Genomic DNA, 26,147 nt, shown 5'->3' with positions numbered 1-26,147 from the left:
CCACTCACCTTTCCCCAGACAAAAAAAGTCACCTTCTTTAAAGTCAAAGAAGGAAGAAAAGAAGAAAGCAGGTGAAGGAACCAAAGAACTTGTGGCTGCCAAGTTATTTCAAGCAAAACCTGAAGTGCCAGCCATTCAATCTATTCCTTGATTCCTTTCAATTGTACAAGCAGTGTTATTGTACAGGCAATTATTTCTGTACACACTATTTTTCCTACGGCACTTCATGTTCCCTTGCTTTTGCCCAAGTTGCCCATCTATTACAGCATCTAAGAAACCCATACACAACTGCAACAACAGTTTCCTGATAGTCTGCTACGCAAGCATTAATTTGCCAAATAAGAGCCTTTTGCTTCTGAAATGTGTTGTTACTGAACGCCACGCAGTAGAGCGCAACTGCCCTGCAAGTCAACGTTATGTCTCAAATGAAGCATTCCAAGAAATATTTAAATCACATTTTATTTTTCAAATTCAAAAATAACAATTAGCTTTGTTTAACATGTTACACATCTCAGATTTAAAATATCATGCTCTATTTAAATATCCGAGTGACAACACTATACAAATAAAACGTTACACAAAATATATTTAAGAAAATGTTTTGGTCTTCAATCTGAACAATAAATAGACAGGCACTTCTACACATACAAAGGAAGCAACCACTATTTAGAATAACTCTTATAAGCAAATGTGGAAATACAGAAGTTCTGAGTTTTGAGAACATGTTTAACTCTACATGAGACATCATGCAACTTCAAAGTTTGTTTCAAAATCCCAAACTCTTAGGATCTGCACAATTCTAGATTTGCTACCGCTTTATAGGAGATCCAAACCATGCTCTCGTAAGCAATGTGCAATTTCAGTTACTTGCATCAAGTCAAGCTACCTGACCACATTTAGTGCCAAAACAGAAAGCAAGGACTGACCAGAGTAGCTTTTCACATAAGCAACATGAGCAACAAGTCAGCTTTACCTCCTGTAAGCTTGGGGCAGACCTAACTGTACCTATTGCCCAGCCCCAAACAAAATCTGTTCTTTCTATTCCTTATATATTCAGCTCTTTTATGGGGTATTCCCAACAGCATCATCTAATAAAAGGGTAAATCCTTCAGACGCAGGCACGCTTTGCACAAAATATCATAAGTAAAGGAGAAAACACTGTTCCAGGGTGCAAAAAGACTGAAACCCATAAACTACAAAATCCAACAGTTGAAGTCTCGTAAGAGTGTTTCATACTTAAAACTACATCCTTTCAATTTGTGAATTTTCAATCTGACAGTGGTTTCCAAGCACCCACACACAGACACTACTCGAGGAAAAATTATCTTCCACCATCACAGTTCACGAAAGATGCATTGTAGTAGGCAATCCCTGTTTCCAATACAGCTAACCAGTCACTGACAGCTAGTTATAGCCTTGAAGTCCTTTTTCAAATTAAGACAAATATTGAAACATTATGACCACCAGGACAGTGGAAAAGTCAGGACCAAGTCTTCAAGCCATCAAGTCAAACTTTAGTATTATTCTTATCTTCAGAAGTACTGGAAAAAGTTTTCAGAGAAAATTAAACTATTAAAACAGAGCTTCACTGGTCCACCAAGAAAGTCAGACCCAACCTGGGAAAGTTATTTGTACTTAAGACACTTATGCACATTGCTTTAACAATTTAAGTGTGGATCTTGCAAGCGTGTCCAAATCTTAATCATTTCTTGAGGTTTTCTACTATGTACTAACATTAAGTTTGTGTAGGAACATATGTTATTTCTGTATTTCTCTTCAATATCAAATGTTTTGAAGCCTTTGTGTTTTTCCGGAGCAAGCCCAAGCTTCTGAAGGCACATTCCAGTATAAACATCATCAATAGGGTAAAGGAGTACCTGGTCAGATGCATTATTAAGTCTCAATGCCAGATCACCAGAGTACAGAAACCCACCACCTCCTGCATACGGAGGATATGACCCTTCATAAACACTTTCTGGGATGTAGTACTTCAATTTTTTTTCTCTGTGAGGTCCAGCATCTTTGATCACATCGCCTATAAATAAGTCTTTAGCTTTGTCCTTTGTTAAGCTCTTCAAGTAATCCAGGATCTGATTGGTATTCACAAAAACATCATCATCACCCTTAAAAATAAACTGGACATCTGCACAACTGCTGCTGACCCACTTGAGAAACAGCACCTCTTTCAGAGTTAAATTGAAGAAAGTGTCTCTGTAGTTCCAGAGGAGAATGTCTTGGTGGGTTTCACTTTCAAATCTTATCATGTCTGAAAGATCAGGGAAATTATCCTCTGGTGGTGTCTGTCCAAGTAAGAAGACCCTTCTGACTGTCACATCCCCCGATTTGATTTCTTTGCCCCAGGATTCCCTAATGGCTTGCCTTCTATCAAAATGCGGTGTAAGCGACTTAATAGCCAGCAGCAAAAAAGGTTTATGTTTGCACTTGTTTGGCTGATCCATTAATAACGAATAATTTCTACATCTCAAGTACAGTAGAAAGTCTTTGAATCTGTCTGGCAAGTTTGCAAAGTCACTAACCTCTGAAGCTACCCATGGGTCAGGGTCACAGGAATTGAGAACGCTCGCATTAGAAACTAAGTTCTCTTCCACAGTCATATTGGAAAGCAAGGTCAGAATAGGGTTGTAGAGCAGCTCAAGCTTCTGTTGCTGTCTGTTCCAATACGCTTTGTGAGGAGTGTATTTCCTCCAGAACTTGTTGCGTGGTATAATAACACGTCCTTTTGCATTCTTCTCTTGGCTGCCACTTTTTGAGACTTCCACAATCACATAAATAAAAATGTTTACCATCATCAGAATTCCCAGCAGCTTTAATCTTCTGCGTCCAACACTCATTTCTCATATCTGGAAAGAGGAACAAAAACAATAGAATTTTAGCTTTCCTATCAAGTCCTTCATCTCAAACCCACAAACTACTTTCAGACAAAGAACAGACAAGTTAGTAGCCTAAAACCAGAGGTTACCTACCACCCCCCCACCCCCCAGCAAAAACTAACCTACCTCTAAGACTGCACCTACTAGCTGTAGGTGTGCACAACAAAAAGCTGGTAAGAACGTAAAGTTGCCATTTGTTACTTAGGAATTTTACAGAACATTTTGCCGTCTCTAAGCCAGCCAGCAGGTTTTGTTTGTCATTTAAGTCTCCTTTAAACACTGGTCTGTACAGTAATTAGAATCCGAGCCCTCAGCTTGGCAAAGGCAGAGAAACATTTTTTTCCTGTTAGTAAGGTGAGCTTAAGGGTATAGAATAAATTGCTATATGATAAGGTCAGTTATTTTTAAACTAAGTTTCAAGCTTTTATACTCGCATTCTTATGCCTTCCAAATACGTAACAGGCAGAGCTGAATTTTAAAGCACACAATTAGTTTCTGTCCGTTTCACTTGGCTGTTCCTTGGGAGAGAGGCTGACAAAACAGGCTACTGCATTGCTGGTATTCAGCTCTCTGCAGAGATAAAAGAACATGAATGCCAATAGTTTTTTCTCCTCTCTCCAACTGGAAAAGGAAGTGAATGGCACCAGAAAGTGAAAGTGTAATAAGGAAGGAAATAGAAACAGAGAAGAAATGAAAAAAGGAGAGGTTTCCTATTCATTTAAGACCAGGAACTGTAAGTGTACCTCTCCCTGCTGTAAGCAAAGGTTATTCTAGAGCCCATCTCCATTTTTTACTGAGAGGAAGGGATCAACCCCTCTTTCTTCCACAGCTGTCAGAATAAAAGGTGCAAGGAGCAACGTGAAAACAAGGTGTTCTTCTGAAGGGGTGCTTATCTGTTTACTAGCCATGGGGTATATCAATGTACAAGCAGCAAGCCCTTCTAAGTTGGGAAGTCAGACTAGAAAATAATTCAGAATTAGTAAGAAAGTAAGATTACACTGAAGTCAGATACAGAACTCACTGCTGAAGATGCTTTCATCAGCCAGAAGTATACTGGAAGACCAGAAAAACCTCATGAAAATGATTTGCAATCACTGTTAAAAGCACAGCTGCCAACATTGCCTCAGAGCTCCTGAAGTCACAGGGCAACAGTAGTCAGGAAGGTACACTGGAGAAGTACACCTTGTACTTGCTCTTCATCTTATTTCCAGTCATCACCAGGCACGTGAGCTAGACTGACCCTTGGTCTCTTCTGGTTTGACCAGTCTTGCTTTCTTTTTTCCTCAGCAAGTGACATGTAAAGTTAGTATAAGAAAGCGGCCAGTAAATAATCAGTAAACTCTTTTCCTCTCATTTGACCCCTGGATTGTCATTAAATCTAGAGGAAGGGGAGTAACTTTGGAATTTAAACAAAAAGCCACTCCTAGACACAATGGACTACTCAGCAAAAAATCCCTGCTCTTCCTTCATTTGACATCATGCATCTGCATATTTATCTGTGCATACACTCAGGCCAGATCTACGTTATTTAACATCCAGTTCGCAGGCAGCTATAAAGTTTGCTGTTTTAACTTTAAAGCAGTTTCCTTCTACACCTCAAAACCAAAACCGTGTGGTCAGTGCCATCATTTAAGATAAACAACTGAACTGTCAGAAAGCACTGGCTTGGCCACACAGAATTCACAGAAACTGTCTCTTCCTTTTCCAACTGCCACAGCAGCTTCCACTAAAACCAGGTCATTATATACTGGTTTTCTTCCATTCCAGTACAAGGGGAGAAGCAGCTGTCCTGTGCTTTGTGCTACTCCATGCAGTTCAGCATGTACATCAAATCAATGCTTATGTACCCCATCCTCTACAGCACTTCTCACTAGAACAAAAAGCTCCCCCACCAGTAACAGTTAACAAACACAGGATTGTCAGGAGCCTCATTTTCCAGGATATCACAGTTTATCTGTCACATCCCCCAGCTACTAAACTATGAGTATTCAACACCTCTAACTCATCTGGGTGCTTGACTGTTTTGAAGACAATGCGACACCATTTGCAAAGACTTTATTTCAATCACTTTACAAAATCCTTCAAATCATTAAGTCTCCTGGGTAAGCATTTCACTTCTAATCTTCGTGGCTTTCAGGTGTAGCCTTGCAATCCCCTGCAGCAAAGGAGGCAGGGAACTCACACAGAAAGATCTCCATTTACTGCTAGAATTGGTAGAGTCTCCCAAGACGACTGTGGTTCCATCACATAAAGTACAGTAAATGCTATCAGACCCACGTGTAAGTACTTCCAGTATGACTTTCAGTCTTTTTGATAACCAAAAGCTGTCAACATGTGGGTTTTTAATCAATCACAATGGAGGGGTATGCTCCATTTGTAATGTTGCTAGTGGGGTAATTGGCTTTTTTGTTTGGGGGTATTCGGTTGTTGGCTTTGTTGTTGGTTTGTTCCCCACCCTCCCCCTCCAAGTAAACACACCATACGGTCTCAAGGCAAATCTCATTTCTTCATCTGCTTTGCTGACACTAATGATTGACCAAAGCACCAGCACGATGGAGATTTTGTGCACAGGGCAGCTTGCTAAGGAGCAGCATTGTGGAATACAAGACAGCACTCATTTCCTACTTACAGCTTGGTGACAGCAATCCAGACACATCACAAAAACCCTTCTCCTATTCCAGTAATAGTTTCTTCTAATATTACAAGAATTCCCAGCTACCTTTTTTGACTGCTGAGAATGGAAGATATGTTAGGAAAGCCAAAACCAAACTAAAAGTGACTGGGTTCACACTTAAATCTATCCAATGCATTTTTTTATACTAAGTGCTGTTGAAGAACTGAGGCAAGCAGTACAAAGCAACACTCCATTTGAAAAAAATCCTGCTGCTTTAGGTGTTAAAAAAGGGGCATAAAAAGCAGAACATGAGAGTAAACACTGTATGTCAGTAAAGAGAATCACAATACACACAGATCCTGAAAAACAGAAAATACAACAAATTTATTCCAACTTCAGCGGGGAAGGTGAAGAGTTACCTACACTCAGAGATAATCTGACACAGTTTCTCACTGCCCATTTTCAACCTCTCAGCCACACTGATGTGAAGACCATTTTAGCAACCAGTTCAAGTTTGTACAAATCATCACATTTCTGCTTATGCAGCTTCCAGCTGCGTGGAGTTCTGCGTCAGTATCACTGCATACATAAAGTCAGTTTGTTCAAAGCCTTTAGAAAACACCCATGTGGCTAGGGAAAAAAAGTTAACATTAACTATACTCTGCATAAAACAAGGTCCTGCTACAGAAACTGTATTTGGAAAGTTTGATTCTGCAGAAATGGGAGAGGTGAGGAGGGCAGAAAGGAGTTGCCCTCTTCAGCTCCAGTCCACTCTTTTACACTTCACTCAGTAAAAACTAAGGTATTGATAGAAGGGAACAGATTTATGAAGCCACAAAAGCAGCACCAAAATCAAAAGATGGATGGGAATGGCAGGCTAGTGGAACCTGGCAAGAAAAACAGCTTCACTGGGGGAGCAGGCAACAATCGATAAAACACAATGAACAACAACAGAAGAAAATAGGTATTACAAAGAAGCTGTGATCTACAAATAGATTCCAAATGCCTTTAAATCCAAATAACATTAATGCAAATAATGAGAAACTGTTCACAGGTGGCTTTTAAACAGTATTATTTTATGCTTTATCTCAAGAGTGAATGTATTGCAAAAGCCTGCAAGGAACCTGCTCAGAAGTCTACAATAGCTGGTCTGAAATGAGAACAGAAATCACTCTCCTGAGCTGGAAGGGACCCATGAGGCTCAAATCCAACTCTTGACTCCACAAGGGCAACCTAAAAGTTAAAACCATATATATCCAAGAGCATTGTCCAAATGCTCCTTGAACATCGAGTATGCACACTCCATCTAGTCCCACAAATTAATTACGTATGAGAGTCTTTTCTGAAAGCAAGACTTTACACAAACAGGGGCCATGATGCCCCCTGACCAGAGTTACATTGGAAGGAGGCCAAAACCAAAAACAAATATATCCAAGCGTACCAGCCCCTAACGTAGCGCGCATGCGGTATCAGTCTGAACTTCACACGCACTGGAGCTGGGATCCTGCAGAATTTGATTAGCCCTGTTGTAGCACTTGATTTTCCGTAATGACTTCACAAAGCTAGAATGCGAAACATGTGATGACAGTTTTAGCTTTTTAACTGATGCTACTAACATGTCACTATGCACATAAACAATCCTAAACCTCTACTGAGGTTTAACTGTAGGAGACAAAAAGGCAAGAGGAAAAAGCAAAGTTGCAAAGAATTGGCTAAAAAAAAACCCAAAGTATATTTACAAGTTCAGAAAAAGCAATCCTCCCTAGGATAGAGGCCATGAAACACAGTGGATTCAGAGGGTGCACTGACTACTCTTCTACAGCAAGATACCAAAACAAACACACCTAGATTTGCAGTCACTGTGTGCAGCCTACAATAAAGCCAAAAAGGAACTCTAAAGAATGGAACTTGCTTCAACATCCCAATCTGAATCACCACCCTGAACAATGAAGTTTTTCTTTCCTACAGTTTTTAAGCAAGGATTTGAGTTAAAGATGTTACCATAGATGGTAAAATCTTCAAGGTAGCAGGTACTCTTTTAGAAATACCATCAAAACAAAGGAGGGCACCCATGAGCATGAACACAAGTGGCAAATTAATACTTTTTTGACAGTCAATCCTACCAAGTTTAGCAATGAAGCAAAAGCCCTCTTTCCTGAAAAGTCACACCAGCTTTGTAGCTAACTTATTTCATTCTGCTTATATTCAATGGAACACCCACTGAGTGTTTAAAATGCCAGAGGATTAACTGGTTGCTTACACATTAACTGAGATATCATAAGACAACTTCAGGAACACCACTTTCCTAAATGAGAACTTTCTTTTACTCCAAGTCTCTATATAGCGACCTGACTGACAAAGAACCATATATTCATACACCAAATATTGATCATGTATGTTGACTTTTATTGATATTTAGGTTCCCAATCAGCAGAGCCTCTAAGATACCCGAGTGTACATTGAAGCTTCTTCTGCAGCACTCCACACAGTATCCATCCCAAGCTCCCACTTGCAATGCAATGAGAGTATACCTATAGCATGAAATCAAAGAACAAGCCTTCAGAAGACAGCTAAAAAAGGGAAAGCAACCGTAACCTCATGTGTCTTTATACTGAGAAAAGTCATCTTCCTTGCTCATAAGTGCTGAAGCCCACGATAAATTATGCAATCAGAATGCTGGTGACTATTTAAAGCTTAACACCTAAAAAGATACTACTTGTTACTGCAGACAGGCTCCATCATTTCCCTTCTCAAATACAGGGGTAAGTTTTGTTAGCAGCACCACTGAGCATAATGTAATGCAGCACTACCCAGCAAGGATCCTCAAAAGCATCTTCAGGTCAGCAACTGGGTTCACACACCCCAGCCTTCAACAGCGGCTACAAGGGTATTAGTTTGCTTTCAAAAGGCAGTGCAGCCTGTGGTAATAACTGACCTGTGCTGCCTTCCACTGCCCAGCACCAGCATACACCGCAAGCTCCTCCAGCAAGATGAACAAAACACAGTATTCCTGTTTGTTACATAAAGGAAAGTTTCAAGGAGCAAATGGCAAGTAAGACTGCCATTTTCAAGGTTATAACTCTATTTAAAAATAAGTTTAAATGGTGTTTCTATATGTATCAACCATCAATTTTTTCTCTCCAACACAAGTCCTTTGCTATTAAGACATTCTGTCTTTATGCTTTTACTTATGAATATTTATTAACCTCAAATCTCAACATGAAAGTTCAACAGCAGTAGAAGCAAGCTGTGACTATCAAGTAAGCAGTCTCAATAGCGTATCATAGGGATTCGCAGCTAAGCAAACCACCCAAAGCAAAACTCCCTTAAACCAGCTTGAATATTTAGCATTGACAATTAACAATTCCACTATGAAAGGAATATTAGATAACACAATGTGGGCTACCTCAGGTAGTGTTCCTTCCCACACTGCATATATCTGCATAAGCATTCCTGCACTCACAAAGTGCTCCACAGCAGATGCAGCCATAGCAGCAGAGCTGTACTTCAAGGCACTAAACCAAATCTAGGCACACTCCTGCAACCACAAGATTAAAGAACAATGTTTAACTGTACTACCTGCCTCAACCCTCACCTCTTGCAGACGTCCCAGGCTGTGGATCTACCAGCATCTGAACCGATCTAATCGCCTGACCTCTCCTTTTGATGGAGACTTTCTCCTCCTCCCTTTCCGACTCCAAGAACTCAGGCCCAATCCCTCCCTCACACTGGCTCTGGTGCTCTGCCAGGCCTCTACATAAATCAGTTCACATCACTAACCCAGCAGAAAACTAACAATGACCAGAGATGCACAACAGATAAGCACCACAGCAGCTACAGAGAAAGCACACAACAGAGAGTAAGGGAGCAGACAGATGTCCCCTCTTCATCAGGGATGACAACACACCAGGAACTGAGCCTTGGTTCTGGATTCATAATCCCATTCACCCTCTAATAAGAGGCTATCTAGCATCATCAAAAATGACATTATACTCAGCCATGTAACACCAGACTTTGAACAGACTGCATAGATGCAAGGTAAGACGTGTAACTTCTCCACCTTCTTCAAGTCTGCCAGAAGCCATGACCTTGAACTGCAAATATCTGTATCTTCCACTGGAGATAAGAATTATCCTGTATTTTCTAAGTGGGCTGAACAACCCGTCTACATTATTTGACTGCCAAACCCAAGCATTAAAACTCTACTTATTCACTGGGGCTGACAAAAGATAAGATAATCCTTATTTCTTGCAGGTATGACACCTATCATTCTACTAGTCCAGGGCTCAACTATCAGGAATTTGGCAAAACAAAGCTGTAATTCAGGTATCCATCAGATCCTGCCACCTTTCTCTCTCCAGAGGCTAGCTATAACCAAGGCTATGGCAGACTTGGGTCTCACCATGTAACTTCATTTTGAAGCCTGATATCCCTTACAGCAGTTCTACATAGAGCACAAGTTCCGGTAGTGCTAGAATGCAATAGCAACACTATGGTTCTTAAGATACTATTAAACACATCACAAGCCATACATAGTCCCTCTAACCCCTTGTGAGATGCACCAGTTCTTCCAATATCAGTTCTACTCAGGGGTCAAAAGACTGAGAAACACCACAGTTTTAGACTATGAAGATGTTAAAGAGCCTCAGGCTGTTATAAAAAGTCTGTGCTGTTTCCAGCTTTAAAGAACTTGGACACTATTTCTTTTTCTAGCAACACAATCAGGTAACTTTTTCTACCTCAGGACTTTACGGAAGTTCAGTTTTACACAATAGTCATTAAGATCATAATAAGAACTGTCAAATATTGAACAGATATCAGTATTCTGCTTTTGCAGAAGCACATCACAGTGGCTACCAACTAATAATAGTCCCTCTTTTCTGTGTTCTTCAAGACCAGGGTCTGAAACAATGTTCCAGTTGAAGGAAAGTTAAGAGAGATAACACACTACACAACGTACCAAAAAGTGGAATGTCAGTCAGAGCAGCTAATGTTTAACATTAATTAATTTCATATACCTGCTTTGAGTCATCTTCCAGCATACTACTTAGTTTTGGGAGAAATCATACTCTTCCAATATTTTAATACTCAAAGACGCCAGCACAACTTAGACATGGAATTTCAAGATGCAAGTAAATAGCAAGACCAGGGAAGGTTGCGCTTCTATTTTCTTAAAACGCAGCCCAAGGCATAAGAACTAGCGAGTTTGAATAAAAGGCAACCTAGCTTCATATTCTGGCTTCCCACTGGTCATCTTCAGCACATTTTGCTCAAAGCACACACCAAAAGCCCCAAAAGCAAACCAACCAAAAACTACACCCAAAACCTCCAATGGCACAGTGAAGCATCTCCCTAGTAACACTCACCTGGATTTCTGCAGTAAGGTATTAAGAGGACCAGGAACTGCATTTAGAGCATGTTTTATTACTGCTGTTGTACCTAATCTCACTTTGCCCAAACCCTCTTTGAATGCATTTTGACTTTTATGAATTCCACTGGTGATTAATTTTCCACACAGCAAGAACTTGGAATTATTTGCTTTCCTATTGCCACACAAGAGGGGAACTCTTGGAAAACACAACATTAAAAAATTGTAGTTATTTTCTCTATGTACATTTGCCATACCAGGTATAAAACAAACCTTTCTCCTCTGTTCCTCTTTTACCATGATAAAAGTCATAGCCATTTTATTTCTGGAACTATTTTGCACTTCTGACTAACCTTGTCTTCCCCCCACACACACTCTTCTGTTAGGTCATTTTTTGATATGGCAACAACAACAAAAAAGCATTTAGCACTAAAAGCTCACAAAGATTTGCGGAAACATTTTTAGAGCCATGTATCAATGGGGATGGGTATAAGGGGCAAGGGTCACAGTATACTCAGTCTTGCTAAGCTTTAAATAGAGATTACTTCCAAAACAACCCCCACATTTGAGAAGGAACTTTGCCACACACACCTCTGTGTACTCCCATTAGCTTAGAAAGATGCCTCATTTGAAACACCTACATATGTAACTGGTCGTCCAAGACCCTCACAGTAGGTGGATGATGCTGAGCTTTTGCCATTTAGTTTATCAGGGAAGTCATCACTGTCTTGTAACTCATAATGAAGCTGCATCTCCTCAAAACAGTTTCCAGCACCCACAAATTTTACCACTGAAATTATCACTAATCAACACTTCTTTTGGCTGTCAGGTAAAAAGATTAACTGCAACTGAAGCCTCAATATTCCAAATATTAAACTTAACTAATCTTGCTACTCCCAGACCATGTCCTACAACTTAACGGAATGAAGCATACACTACATGGAATCTATAAGCAATTTAATCAGTTTCGTGCTACACCTCTTACTTTGCTTCTGTTATCCATGCCATAACTCCATTCCCAGATGGATTCTGCTCCTCTCTTCTGAGACAGAGTGATGAAAACAATTAGTAAAATCCTCATAAACTACATTAAAATGAATTCGAAACTGCCAGAGTAAAGGAGGATTGTTAAACAGTTGCCAGTCTTCCAATGAAACAAGCACTGGTTATCTGCTCAATTCCATCCTTTGCCTTAAAGATACTGCTTCATTGTTACTCACCATTTTCCACTCCACCTAACCCTCATCCATGTAATTCATCTGCTTTACAAAGCAGTTTTACAATGGCTATGATAAAGTTGAACCACCAGCTCTACCACTGGTTGATCTTTTAGGTTACAATCTCAAGACTGTCTTTTCAAGTCTGAAACTGGTACGGAAGAACTGAAGCCTCTTACATGAATGAAAGCCATCTCCAAGCATGGGAGTCACCCTAGCCAGAAGGACAGAGCCCTCCACTGTGCCTCCTTTCTTGACAGCCATTTGTTGCTCTATTTCTACAGAAGAGTTTTCAAAAGTGCTCTTGCTTTGCAATAACGCCTCTCAGCTTCACTGGTAGTTTTTAGAGTTCTACATTGCCAGGGGCAATCACAACAAAAACTTGTCCAGCAGCAGCAACAACACTTGGAGCTACCTACAGACTTCAGGAAATAACTGCACCGTTCATTCCCAATTCATTTGGCACATCACATTTGCAGTCACAGGGATAAGAGCTTAGAATCAGCTTCTAAAAATATGCTGAATAAACATATGTCTGCACACAGATGGGTGAGAAACCCTGGTTTCCAACTGAGATGGTGTTAAAAAACAGGAAAGATATAAACTGTTGCAACTTCCCCACACACAAAAATGTCTCGCTCCATGTGGCATTTAATCCAGTATTCTATAGAAACTTTTTGTTTCTTTAGTGATAAATATACTTAAGACAAGCTGATCTAATGAACATGTACTATTCAATCCAATGCTAATTTACTGGCTTCAATGCAGACCTGCAAGATGTTTTAATGTAGTATTGACAAGCCCATCGTTTTAATCATGAAAAGGAGGCCCGCAAACTTGTTTTCAACAATCCAAACTTTTGCCATCAGCCAAGGAAACACTATGGTGAAAAATGAAAGAACCTATCCCTAAACACTGGCCGACTTTATCAAGCACTAAAGCAAGAGTCCATATCTAAACAGCTCTCCCTTCTCATTCATTCTTGTACGAGCTACCATTTTATAAAGATGACGTTTCAAGAAGCCTATTGGGGTTATGTTTCCTAAGGTGGATTGAATGCATTAATCAAGGAATAGCCTCAAACAGCACATAAGGTAGAAATTAACATCATCGTTGCAACTTTATAATGTTACAAAAACATCTCATGAAGGTTATTATACAACATACAAATCTTAGAAATGCAAGAAAACATAACCTTATGCTTTACAGAATTTTAAGTGCAGCAGTATAAATAAATACATGGCATTTTCTCCAAATACAATCTAGACTTGTAACTTTCAGCCCAGTTTTGTGAAACACCGAGACTTTAAACTGAGGAACAGGTTTCTCTACACAGGCTGAGAGTGATCCACCATGTAAATACAAACAAAATGGCTTAATTATGTAAGCTATATCATCTCCTGTTTCCTATGATCCATAGGACACCTTCCAAACATTCTAGGCAGCTGCTTCAAAAAAGGCCTGTGCAGTTACTCTATACAGAAAGAAGACAAAGTCATCATGCAACCAACATAAGCTACAGTTCTGAAGCGAAATAACAAAGCAAGACTCCACTTGCAGCCTCTCAAACCTCATCCAAGTCGCAACCACAACCAAGTAGAGAGCACATGTTACAACAAGATTCTTCTATAGCATAAGCCAGATTTGACTGAGCTCCACCACCAGGTCTCACCAAGACTCCAAATCACATGGATTAAGAGTCTGTCTTCACTAGCTAAGAACACCATCCTACAACCTTGTCGACAGACGATCAGATTATCATTGAAACCAACTCCTCTAGGTGCAATGCAGACAGGCCCTGCAGCTATCTGAAAAGATCTGTGAGCACTACAAACGTTTAAATTTCTCTGACGACTACTACTACCTCAAGTCAGCAGGTTTGCTCTCTGCAGAGTCTTGCTTCTCAAAGCAATCAGATAACACGTTTAAAGGCACTGCTCACAGTAGTTATATTAGGATGAAACTCAAGAAGTCATCTTGTCAGAAGCTGCTACAAAAAGGTGGGGAAATTCCTACTACACTGAAGTTTGCAAAAGCACGAGAATCCAAAACTCCCCACCCTAATAGCTTATTTGACTGCTGTCCTGAGACCGTCCTGTCAGCTTCCGACTGCGGCATTAAGATTGAATAGTCTTTTATTTACTGCTGAATGGTAAGTTCTGAATACCAGAATCCCAAAATCTTCAAAGTTACATTACTAGGCTTCCTGTCACATTTTGACTAATTCCAAGTGCCTTGCTCCCTCTCACTCCTTCAGTGTTAAAGGGAAGTTACCAGAGCATCACCTTATGCTATATAAAATAACATCTATGAAACAGATATTTTATTGATTTTATCTTTCTGCTCAAACACTGCAGCAACACCCATAAAGACTGCATCAAACTATCATTACAAAGTAATTCAAGAAAACAAGTTTCTTCATTTCATTAAAACCATTTACATTAAATTCTTGCTCGACAGATGGAGAGATACCACCAGATCTCCACTACCTCAAAGTGGATACTTCCAACCCTGAATCAAACTGATAGTCACAAAACCTTCAAGAGAAAAGTCATCTATTTTTTCCATCCATTCTTAATTAGACAGCTACCAGTAAATCACTTAGATCATTACAAACCCTTAGATCATTACAACCCCTACCTATATGTTGTTACAGATATCCATCTCAAAAGGTCTGGGTTTAATTAAACCGATGTTTAAATATTGTGTACCTATTGAATTCAATGCAAGTTACATCTAAATATATATAAATATATATATTTTTAACCTGTTCAAATTAAATCCTTGGTTTTTTTTTTGAAAAAATGTTCATATCTGAATTATTTTAAATATTTCTCTAGAAGATCAAGGTATATGCAAGAAAAGCCCTCTGGTCATTAGAAAAAAGTTATCTCTAAATTCAATCCCAGGTTTAATGTATACTTCAAATTTTTCTACTGGCATGTACTACTGGAGTTTAGTCATGATTTTCTAGGGATGAAAAAATTATTTCATGGTTTCTAGGGATAAAAAAAAAAGCAACAGAGCTCCACATGAACACCTCACTTACATAAAACAATTTAAACCATGGCAGTGTCTCTACATTAGTGCATTCTGCCAATATCACCGTTCTAGGCTGCCATATCTGCAGACACACTAAACATCTATGAAAGTGTTCCTAAGTGAATGAAAAAAAACAAAACCCAATCAAACCTTGTGATAAAGTTTGAGGCTTTTTGTTTAAGAGTAAAAAGGATCTGGGTTAATTGTTTTGGGTTTGGGGTTTGTTCTTTTTTTTCTATATCGAGCTTGTACACTAACAACTTGTCATGGTTTAAGCCCAGCCGTAACTTGCCATAAATACTAATATTAAAGGTTAATACTTCAGTATCTGAGGGCCCACAGTAGTGAAAGTGACCTGTTTTTCCCAATCTAGTATTAAAAAAAAACCAAAACAAAACCAAAAACACCACTACCAAAATCCACAAGCTTTAGAATTATGACATTGTACAATTCGTTAGGAATAACCCAGAGCTGCTAACTTCCCATTTATGAACTTCAGATTTTTACATACCTTTGAGAAGGCTTCAGCTTGAACAAATAATAATCAAGAGAAGAGGTTTAACTGGGTGGCAGCAGAGAAACACCTCTTGGGAGAAAATTCATTTCATTCACCACATCGATTACAAGTCAGTTGGTAGAGTTTCATGGCGGTTTAAAACAGTTTCAGTCAGGGCTGACACATTCCTGTAATTTACTCCTTCCCCTGTAAACTGCACATTCCCATCCCACTTTGCACTGATATGAGTGTGATGAGTCAGTTCAGGCAGCTGAAGAGGATGATACAGAACCTAACAAAGCAGCAATTAGTTTTCAGCCAGTTCACATCACCAGATTTGCTTGCTGCTGTGCTGCACAAACACCAGCAACAGTGCAGAAGAGAGCAAGACTCACACAACCGAGGCCACAGCAGATGCCTCCCCCAGCTTAAACTTTCATTTACCAGCACACTGGTACCCCAGCATGATGCTACTGATGCTGTTCCCACCTTCATCCAGAGATCCCCACAGGCAGGGACAGACAAGCCCGATCCAGCAGATGCGGCTACCCTGGCTGGCAACCTCAACCACAGCAAGACACACCCTGGGGTTCGAATTTCTCTAAATTCTTGTAATCAAGTCAGTGGGTTAGCAGTGAACCAGCATGACCCACCCACTTCCGCTACTCCTACTGTGTTCTGCTCTCTGTTAAGGGGTTCATTTAAATTTGAGTGTTATCTTATCATAATTACTAGAAAGCTAAGAAGTGGATAATGAACTGCCCTCTTGCCAAATACTTAGTACTTTGATCAATGCTAACTCTGGTAATAAAAAATGAGTAACATATTGCAAACCTGATTGATGCTTTCAATGAACATTTATACAATTAATGTCTGCTGGACAGACAAGAGGTCTTTTTAAATAAAAAAGGTTATTTAGTGTTCCCATTCAAGATGCAGATAACCATAATTTCCACAAACAAGACAATTCATCTCCTCCTGGCATCTTTTCCAGCTTTATCTTCAGACCAATAATACTGCCTTAACCATATCCCAACCACTTTCATGTTTGCGTAGAGACCATTATTTAGTCAATGAAGCCATTTTGTACGCACCATGCTTCAAGGTCACCAAAATTTTACTGCTGCTTTGTTTTCTCACCCATGTTAAAGTCAGACATAACCCACACTACTAAAAACCATGTCTCAAAAGCAAGGTCGGTATAGCTTGCTATGTCTGATGAAGTTACTGCCCCTGATTATCACTGGGTAATCAGTAATAAAAACAGACACCAGTGCTACCATGGCTGTCTGTGGCTGGGTGACAGCATACACAGCTGGGACAGTCACCATCCCAGCCATCTCAAATCAGGTTTCCCTGCAAGGGCTATGCCATTACTCCATCAAAAGTAAATTCAAACCAAATTCATACTGTGAATATTCAGATCGAAATTCTAGGATCTGCCTCTGAATTTACAGTACTGAACTAAATGAATGTTAAAGAATGCAGAGCCTACATTTTAAAATGCAAATACATGAAAAGCCTTAATTGGTTTTGGTTTCAAGTGTAATTAACATGTACAGGGGGGAAAAAGGGTTTTTAATCTTTCTCAAGAATCCATTTAAAGTTCAGAAAATCACTGGAGCTGTAAGTAGGGAAGTTCATTTTCCTCCTTCAAACTTGTAAGATGTAATATACAAACCTCATTGCAGACCATCAAGAAAATAGGTACAATTTCTCCAGCAGTTTTAGGCAGCTAAAGATTCATGTAAGTACCAGGAGGATTTTGTAAAAGATCTTTAAGCAGGTTAGGCAGCTGACTCCTGGTTTTGTTAATGGCAGATAAGCATGTAACCCAATTAGACACATCTAAATCCAAGCAGGAACTACTTCTGTACATATTACTTTCACACCAATGCAAAGCATCCATTACATTTGAGTGATTCATGTAATCAACTCTAAGCTGTTTTACATGTCTCTTAATTGGTTTTATTCAAAAGCAAATCAACAATAAGTTTGCAATAACATTCTCTACTCCAAAGATAGCCTTCCATTATTGTTTCCTAACATTCAAATGTTAGATTAAAAATATCATTGCTCAAGTAAGATGAAACAGCAATAAATTCATGGTACAACCTGACATTCAGCCATACCACACCTTAAATCATATTAAAATAACCCCCACCCTTCCCCAGTCCATGAATTCCCGTAATTGGAAAGCTTACTGTGTTACATTAAGTATAACCCCCAAAGACAAGCAAACATAAAGGATTTTCTCAATCCACTTGGTTGCTCGGTTCAGCTCACAACACAGCTGTACAAATAGACTGGGGGGCACTGTTGTGCTACACCACACAACAGCCTGTGGGCACAGAGGCAGACAGAAGCGCCGCTAAAGCAGCTATACCTCAAAACTGCACGAACCTACATGAAGATGCTGTAAGGAGGAAACCTAGTGCAGGCTGAATGGCAGCTGTCTGTGGAAGCTGAACATCCCACATGTGTACACACACCCTGGTGGGGCACATCAGCTTCCAATACTGCATTGCTTCTGTAAATAGCATGCAAATATGCACATCCTCTGGTGGTTCATAAACCATCAAGAATTAATCTTTTATGGAAATGTAATAAAAATAGTCATCCACAAAAATAAAATAATCCAAGACTCATTCAAGTTTGGTAGTTGATTTACAAATGAAGTGATTTAGTCAAGTCACTCTCAGAGTAACTCTTCTGTGAGTTTAAAGTAAAGCAGCTGTTAAATTTCAGAAGTTATTTACAAAGATGATCGAAACTAGCTCCAAATTAAATACTTTTCAACTCTTGCTATTGTATTTCTCTCAAACAACAAAGTTCTCTTAAGCAACTGCAGATGGAAATTGTTTCATCAATTCTCCCTATAAAGATTTCAGCACCACACCCCTCACACTGGGATTCTTCTTATTTAAATGTTAATTGTCTCTCATGAGACATCAACTCAATAATTCTTTAGCACAGTTCATCACAAGACATTTTAATGATCTAGTCTTCTCACTGGGTTTTACATGATCTGGAGTTTCGGGGAGGTTTACTTAGTAGTCTTTAAAGTCCTAGAAGGCTCAATGAACCAGTAAAAAGAATGCAAGAGAATTACAGAATCAAGCCCAAGACAGCTGTCAGTTCTTCCTATGTAAAAAGCAAAATGTGCCTGAATAGAACATACAGATTCCCCCCCCCCTTCATTTGTTTATTCATTCTATAATAAAATGATGGGAAGGGCATTTCATTGTATCGTCATCTTCTCTTGCTTACTTTTTGCTGGGTTTTAAGATCATAAGGATTGTGCAATGCAACTATGAAGTAGTAGTAGACTGATAAAAACATCTAAATATGTATCTGTGAGGTCAGAACACGGCATAACAGGGAGGTTATATCAGTAATTTTTATGAACTGCATTCACAGGCATATATCCTTCTCCAGACCATGTGAAGCACTTATCTGAACATAGCCTACAACACCCTAGGAACATCAAAAACTAACCCTGTGATTTCTCAGGCCCACTACTATAACAACTGCACTTTCTTCCTCAACTAATTGGTAACACTTTGGTTAAAAATGTTATTTTACCACCATAAAAAGTTAGAATTGAGTATACCTGAAAAAACTTTTTTTTTTAAGTTTAAATTCAAAATGCAAATACATGCCTACTTGCTTCAAAATTACTCATGTACTTCTATTGTATAGTAATAGAAAATAAAATAGACATACTAGGCAAAAAGTCCCAAACTCTTCACCTATGAAATGGACAAAGACTGTTTTAAGCTTTTGAAAGGTGATCAATCCTAATGACCTTCCAGAAACATTAACATGAAAACTATACACGTTAAAAAGGCTCATTATTTTAATCAAATACACCTTCCCCTACATTCCCCCCCCCCCCCCCCCCGCCAATATTCTGTGCTTCCTACAAAAACATACCAATCTAAATGAAAAAGATTATTATGACCTTGTTGCCACAGTAAGCATACTTTTGCCAATAGCTCCCCTCTGGCCTATCCTTGGCAGGGTTTTGAATTATACAGTTTAAAAAGTTTAAGTGTGTGACAAACCCATGAGAAATCTACCAGGCTCTACTATTTAGAGCCACATACTTCAACTGAAAGAGAAGTTAATGAGATTTTTACAGCAGGAAACATAACCGAATGCAGTAAAAGAGAGATCCGAAACATCAGCTCTTGATGCATTTCTGATAGCTGCTCAGTCACTTCCATCAAAACCCACAAGTGTGACAGCATACAGAAGCAGCCCATCAAGAAACTAACTTTGTGAAGTTTCACAAACTGTCTGAAGCAAAGATTTTACAAGATAATTTGACACATTTGTCAAAAACTGAGTAATCTGCTGAAAAAGAACAAGTTACCATAGAAATTGGCTGAGGATTTTAGTTGATACTGCTCAATCTTTTTCCTCTCCTTTAGTTAATTTGGAGAAATACAGCTATACAGATTTCAGTCAAGTGCATTTACCAGTGACAAGCCATCCCTGCTTTTTGACTGTTGTGATAATGACAATATTGGCTGTGGTAGGAGACATATGACTATGTTTTAAGTTTCAACACTATCAGCACTGACATAGACTTTTATCACCACCGTTTGTTCTTTAAGTGGCTTCCTGCAGCCAACAGGGAAAAATCACTATCAGAGCTAGCCCCACTGTAAAAACAGCTGCACCAGGTGGCAGTAAAATGACAATTGCTAATGGTCTTGGCATTGACAAGTCACCATGGAGGAGTACTCCTCTGAAACTGTTCTCCAAGGAGTCCAATGGGTAGGCAAGAAGATGAACGCTTAAATCCTGCATTTTTTTTTTCCTCCATATACATAATGTGTAACTTAGTCATGCAGACAATCGCACTTATTTTTTCAGTGTAGAATACAAAGCCACTTTATGCACTTCCAATTTTTCATTAAAGCCTTTCTGAGCAAGCGCTCCTTTTATACTTATCTCATCAGTACCTTCATTACCCAGATGTATTTAAAACATTTAGGAGGAGCTTAAAGGCAACAAAATTTTTGACCACCAGTGACATTGTGTTCACTGGGAACAATCTCTAGGGAGATTGGTGAGCTGTATCTATTATGAGACAGGGCATCATCGGACGGCTAGCTGGCACTCTCAGCCACCTAATACACAACCTTCAAAGCAAGTCCCTTCAGCAGTGTTACCTTGCTGCTGTACCTTGTCTTCCTCATCCATTTATAGTACAATGGGAGAAGAAGCAAGCAATAACCCAAACAAAACCAGTTCACAGGTGACAAAAATGCCAAATTCTCTTTCTGATCACTTCGTGCAGTGTCTGTAGCTTTCGTATAGCTGCACAACGGCACTGCACAACATCTCCGGCAGGAAGTTGCACGTTCAAAGCAAGCAGCAAAAATCAGTGTTTCCTTTAAGCCAAAGGATTTCAATTCTAACCAACAGCACTATATTTTTAAGTACAAGACAAAGATTCCATACCTTCATCTCCACTGCAATTTTGGGTTTTGTTTGGTTTTGGTGTGTTTTGGTTTTTGTTTTTTTTTTTTAAAGAGTCTATTCTCTTTTCAAGTTGCTTACTTGAAAATCAGAAACACAGAAATCAAAACAAACCATCAGAAACTACATCTGCTCAACGAGAAAAGCTGATTCCCCGTTTTGTTTTCTCCACGCATTTGGTAACAATTCGGAGCTAGTTCAATTCCCCCGGTGGTTTCAACAGGCATCAGGCTGGGTCACGAAGGTGAAAAGGAGACAGAGTTGCCAGCAGCCAGTTCATCATCCGAGCAAAGGACCGGCTGCAGCTGTACCACTCACCGGAGTGCCATCTCTCTCCTCACCCCACCCATGCACACACCCTCCGTGACACCACGAAAACCTGCCTGACGCAAAAGCGGAACCGCAACAAGAACACGAAACCGTTTTAAGCAACTTCAGAAGATAAAGAGAGACAGCCTCGAATTTAGTCAAGACAGGGGAGGAATAATCAACCAGAAATTTCCTCACAGGAGAACGCTATAATCATGCTTCCTCAACAACTTTCAGACTATATATTTAGCATGTAATTTTATGCATGCATCCTTCCACGTCCACATTAAACTCTTCTGTGCCCAAACCCACTTTGTGTCCAATATAAAAAGAAAGGGGGGAGGGAAAAGCCACCCAACCGAACCAAGTAAGCTCTTACTCCGCGCAGTTAAACCTAAACATTAATGTTTAATAATCAACTCCAACAGCACTGAGCATTTTGGGATGTCGGCCTAAAGGGTTACTCGAATAACTTTCACCATAAATTTTTGCAGGATGACTAATGAATTGCGAGCTGCAGTTTGGCCACAACCACAGCGAGTAACCTGAAGTCCCCTCCTGACGGGGTACGGCATGTCTCAGGAAGTTCAAAGGGCTAGAAAGCATCATCTCGTGATACACTCAGGCCAATTCTACCAAAAAAATACCATTTCCCCCCTTTCAGGTTCACCGAAGTCCGTAGCTCAGAGGCACCACCTCAGCACTGTAGCATGACAGCAACATCCTAACGCTCAGCAGACATTAATCATTAACCGACTGGGTTAAAGCCGACTAATTTAGCTGATCCCAGGAGCTGTGCGAGCCTTCTAGCTCCTCCAACACCCCCCCCCCCCCGAAGAACACACGACGGACGCTACCCTGCCTGCGTCCTCTCCCCTGTCCCTCCCCTCCAGCCAAGGGCAGGATTACAGCAGCACCCAGCACTGCAGCAACCTCACGTCCCAGGTTTTCTCTGGAAGCAAAAAGCTCACAGTTCCAGCACCAGCTCCTCCTCCCCACGTTAAAACAAACGTATAAAAACAAATAAAAGAAGACGAACATGCGGTCGTTCAACGCGGCTGAGCTGGCTTAAGTTGCACCCATGCCCACAGCCTGCGCCTCTGCCTCGCTCTCACCGAGTTTGTTGCAACATGTGCCGGCTGCCGATGCTCCTGTGCGCCAGGGCAGAGATTCCGCGTCCGCGCGGTTTAACCCCACCCTTCCCACCGCCTGTCGCTTCCCCCACGGGGAGAGGAAAAATACATTGAAAAAAAAAAGGGAAAAAAACACTGAAAAAAGATCCCAAATAAACACATACGTCTGACCGCTTCCCCTCAGCTTGTATCTGCCAGTACACAAACACGCTACGAGGAAATCTCACGATGTGGAAAACAAGCGTAAAAAGGTAAAAATTAAGCAGAAAGTGATGGGTTTTCCCCTCTCACGCCCCGTCGCGGCGCCCCGAGGAGGCAGCGCCGCCACCAAACCTCCTCACGCACGTACCTTGCCAGGCTGCCGCGGGGCTCTGCCGGGGTTCTTCCTGCCGCCGCCTCCACGTCCACCATGCTTTAGTCCGGCCGCCGGCTGCCTCTTAACGCGGTGAGGGTGTCCCCCCCTCCCCGGCCTGCCGCCCTACCGCGGCCCCAGCACCCAGCGGAGCTCCATGCTGTGGCTGCCGCGCTCCGCCAGACCCCGCACCGGGCGTCGGCTCCGCACCTGAGGGTGATGCCGGGGCGGCAACCGCGGAGGGTTGGTCCCCTCCCGTCCCGCCTACTCTCTCCTTGGGGCCAGCGGACGGAGCGGGGCTGGGGGCGGAGGGCAGAGTCACCTCGATGGAGCGCTGCGGGTACCGGGGCGGCCGCCGCCGGAGGAGAGGGAAGCGCTCACTTGTTGCCCTGTGGCACGGGCGCGCGAGCGAGCCGGGGCGCGCGCACCGCCCGCCTACCAACCACGCGCTGCAAGGTGGGCGGAGCCATAGAGAGCGGCTCTCCCGCTGAAGCCACGCCCCTGCCAGGCCGGCGGCGCAGCGGATTGGCGGAGCGGGGGAGGGGGGCTCTGCACCCCTTCTGGCCCCAGTTGTCCCCGTGGTTGCCGCACTGTTGTGTCCCTGAGGAAATGAGCGGGCGGGCGGGCGTAATGGCACTGCCGCCTCGCCTGCCTTTTCCCCAGCAGGACGCAGTCTACCCCCCACCCCTCCCTCGGCACCGCCTCTCTCCGTCCTGTCCTGCGGGACCGCTTCCGAGCCCAGGGCTGGCGCTTATCCCCTCATCCTGACCCCGCCGCCTTGGTGACCGCCCGCAGCCCGGGCTCCCTTCCGCCATGTTTTCCCTCGACGCCTCACAGGTCGTGAGGTAAAACACATACGGAAGGGGAAATGCGTGTTCCCAGCATGTCCCCAGACAGCAGTAGTTCGCTGCAAAGCACGCCATTGCTGGCGGCAGAGGAGAGAGAAGTCACCCGGGGCCTCCCCACTAAGTTGAAGGTGCCCAGTTTGTAGGCCGTACCCACGAGGAGGGAGCAGTGCGTGACCTCGCAGAAAAGCAGACACCAGTGCATTTATGTCTGCCAGCTTCGTCAGTGGGAGGAGAGCTGGCACCTCTGTCCCTCCCTCCTGTAATAATAAAAGCATGTTTCTGAGGTAAAACCACCTAGGTTTACAGGCTGGTGGCCTCTAGAGCCACAGGGGCAGCTGGTCACTTACCTTGCCTTATGACAATGTTCATTCCTTTGGGTTTTTTTCCACACAGCATCAAAGCCATGCTAAAAAAAAGACATTTCACATCACCTTTTTATAAGGTTTCTCATTTTTAAGTAATTGAAACTGGCTCAGCTTTATGTGATGGTCCGCAAAGCTTTTGTTACTGGAGGGAGGAGGAGGAAAGGATTGGTTTATGCTCTCGGTGCTTCTCTTGGTAAGTAAGTTTCTGAGAGCTCCAGATTTTGGCAATTTGCCGTCCAGAGCTGATACTAATCATGCGTGACTCACTCATTAGTAACCCTCTTCTTTGCTGTTTGCTTACTTCTTAAATTGATGAGACGACAAATCCTGGCGAAATACCCTTATGGAAACAAACTAGAGAAATCTCCAAGACGCAGGATGCTAACTGAAATAAAACATACAACTGTGTGCTGTTACAGCAAGGAATACAGTCTTCAGACTCATCAGGGCCAGATCGATAGCCACCAGCAGACAGATTTACAGCTCCCTTGGACTGTGAACCTCACATCTTTTTATCCTGTCCAGGAAGAAAATGAACACATGCCGTTTGTTTCTATTTTTAGCACCTGCATTCTCAATCCAATATAAAGAGAGGCCCAAACCAAAGCAATTATCCCAATGTCACCTGGTGCAGTCACTTAAAAACTGTTTTCATTGCAGGGGGAGAGGTAAGCATGTCCCCACGATCCACAAAAATACACATTTATGCACTTTCATTTTACAGCACTCATTTTCCCCAAGCTTCAGTAGCTGATACATACAGCAATAAAGGCTGGTTTGGTAAACAGCACTAGTGCCAATAGCACGCACTGAGCTCTGTGTCATTACATATTGGAGGCTCAGAGAAAACCTGTGAGTCTCCTGCTCAGAAATCTCCTTTAGGAGCCTGAAAGAAACATCCTTATCCACAGTGCTTTGGGAGGGACATTGCATATTTCATTCCTCTTCAAATATTTATATATGTACTTCATGTCTGAGTTAAGCTGTCCTTTTCATCGAAGTAGAAAGATTACAGCAAAGGGAGGAGTTACCCTAAATCGGCAAGCATCTTTGTTCAGTAAGTAACACAAGGCTTGAAAGGAGAATTAAGCGTCTGACAGCCAGGAACTTTGCTCCACTGCATGGGAGATTTCATAACAATGTGTTTTGAGATCAATAAAGAAAAGAGGAAGCCAAAAATCAACCAGAACAGCGTGTCATGTAACACTGGGTGCTAAGGAGCCTGGAAAAGCACACTGAAGCTGTAAGTTTTGGCCAGTGATAGAATGGTCTTGCTGTCTTTAGGGGAAGGACACTTCTCCCTCCTCCTGGTCCCACCCCACAGCGGTGCCTGCTCCTCTGTAATCACACCGACTCAACTGGTCACGGGGCTGTGTTGTGAAACCTCAAGGAGGGGGAGGTGTTTTAATCCAAATATATTCCCTGATCCAACTGGCAGCTGAGCCTCAAAAATTATCTGAAAGGAGGAAGATACCTATAACTGACATTGCCACTGAGCACAGTGTATTTTCAAAACACTGCCTAACTTCAGTACCCCCGCTGTGCTCGGTGCAGCTATACCCTACAAACCCCAGCGAGGGGTAAGGCAGGGGCTCACTTTCCAGTCCCGTTACCCTGAGCGCGGGCAGCTTGGCCTTCCCCAAATCCATGCATCATTAAGCCTCGGGAGGTTTCTTACCTGATGCTGAGAATTATTAGGACCCAGTAGGAGTAATGGTGAGCATAGCACAGTCCTGGGGTAGGGACTGCCAAGCTTCAGTGTGCCTCAGCCTGCCGCAACCACCTGAAAACTGCTCCAGCTCTCAACTCGAATCTCCTCTGTCAGTCATCAGGTTTAATGAAGTCTCGTTAGCACAAAACAGTCCTAACGAAGCAACTCTCTCCCCTATCCTGCCATGACATCCTCCTTCAGGCTTCTCTTCAAAGCAGCCTCCTTCCCTCCTGCCCCACGCAGTCATACTGGGGGCCATAACACCTCCCTGTCCCCACTGGGGTTTCAGGGATGAGGCGAGCACACTG

The 26,147-nt window shown here is 41.8% G+C and overlaps 1 protein-coding gene across 4 annotated transcripts; it reads right to left on the bottom strand.

Annotated features, from left to right (window-relative positions):
- Positions 1 to 443: 443 nt before the first annotated feature.
- On the bottom strand, positions 444 to 25,946 carry B3GNT2 (UDP-GlcNAc:betaGal beta-1,3-N-acetylglucosaminyltransferase 2). Of its 4 annotated transcripts, none has more exons than XM_061461385.1 (2): positions 25,807 to 25,946; positions 444 to 2,861 (listed from the first exon to the last, which is right to left on the bottom strand). In XM_061461385.1, the coding sequence occupies exon 2, from the start codon at positions 2,850 to 2,852 to the stop codon at positions 1,659 to 1,661; it is 1,194 nt and encodes a 397-aa protein (XP_061317369.1). In that variant the 5' UTR covers positions 2,853 to 2,861; positions 25,807 to 25,946; the 3' UTR covers positions 444 to 1,658. The 4 variants fall into 4 exon arrangements, with proteins under 4 accessions (XP_061317369.1, XP_061317366.1, XP_061317368.1 ...); XM_061461382.1 differs by lacking the exon at positions 25,807 to 25,946 and adding an exon at positions 22,913 to 23,225; XM_061461384.1 differs by lacking the exon at positions 25,807 to 25,946 and adding an exon at positions 22,546 to 22,627.
- Positions 25,947 to 26,147: the final 201 nt, after the last annotated feature.

Source organism: Pezoporus flaviventris, unplaced genomic scaffold, assembly GCF_033815535.1.
Source record: "Pezoporus flaviventris isolate CSIRO_AGI_PZ_B2104156 unplaced genomic scaffold, CSIRO_AGI_Pfla_v1 ptg000031l, whole genome shotgun sequence".
Classification (NCBI taxonomy): Eukaryota; Metazoa; Chordata; class Aves; order Psittaciformes; family Psittacidae; genus Pezoporus; species Pezoporus flaviventris.
Note: the sequence above shows the minus strand (reverse complement) of the source record. Positions and strands in the feature narration are given on the sequence as shown.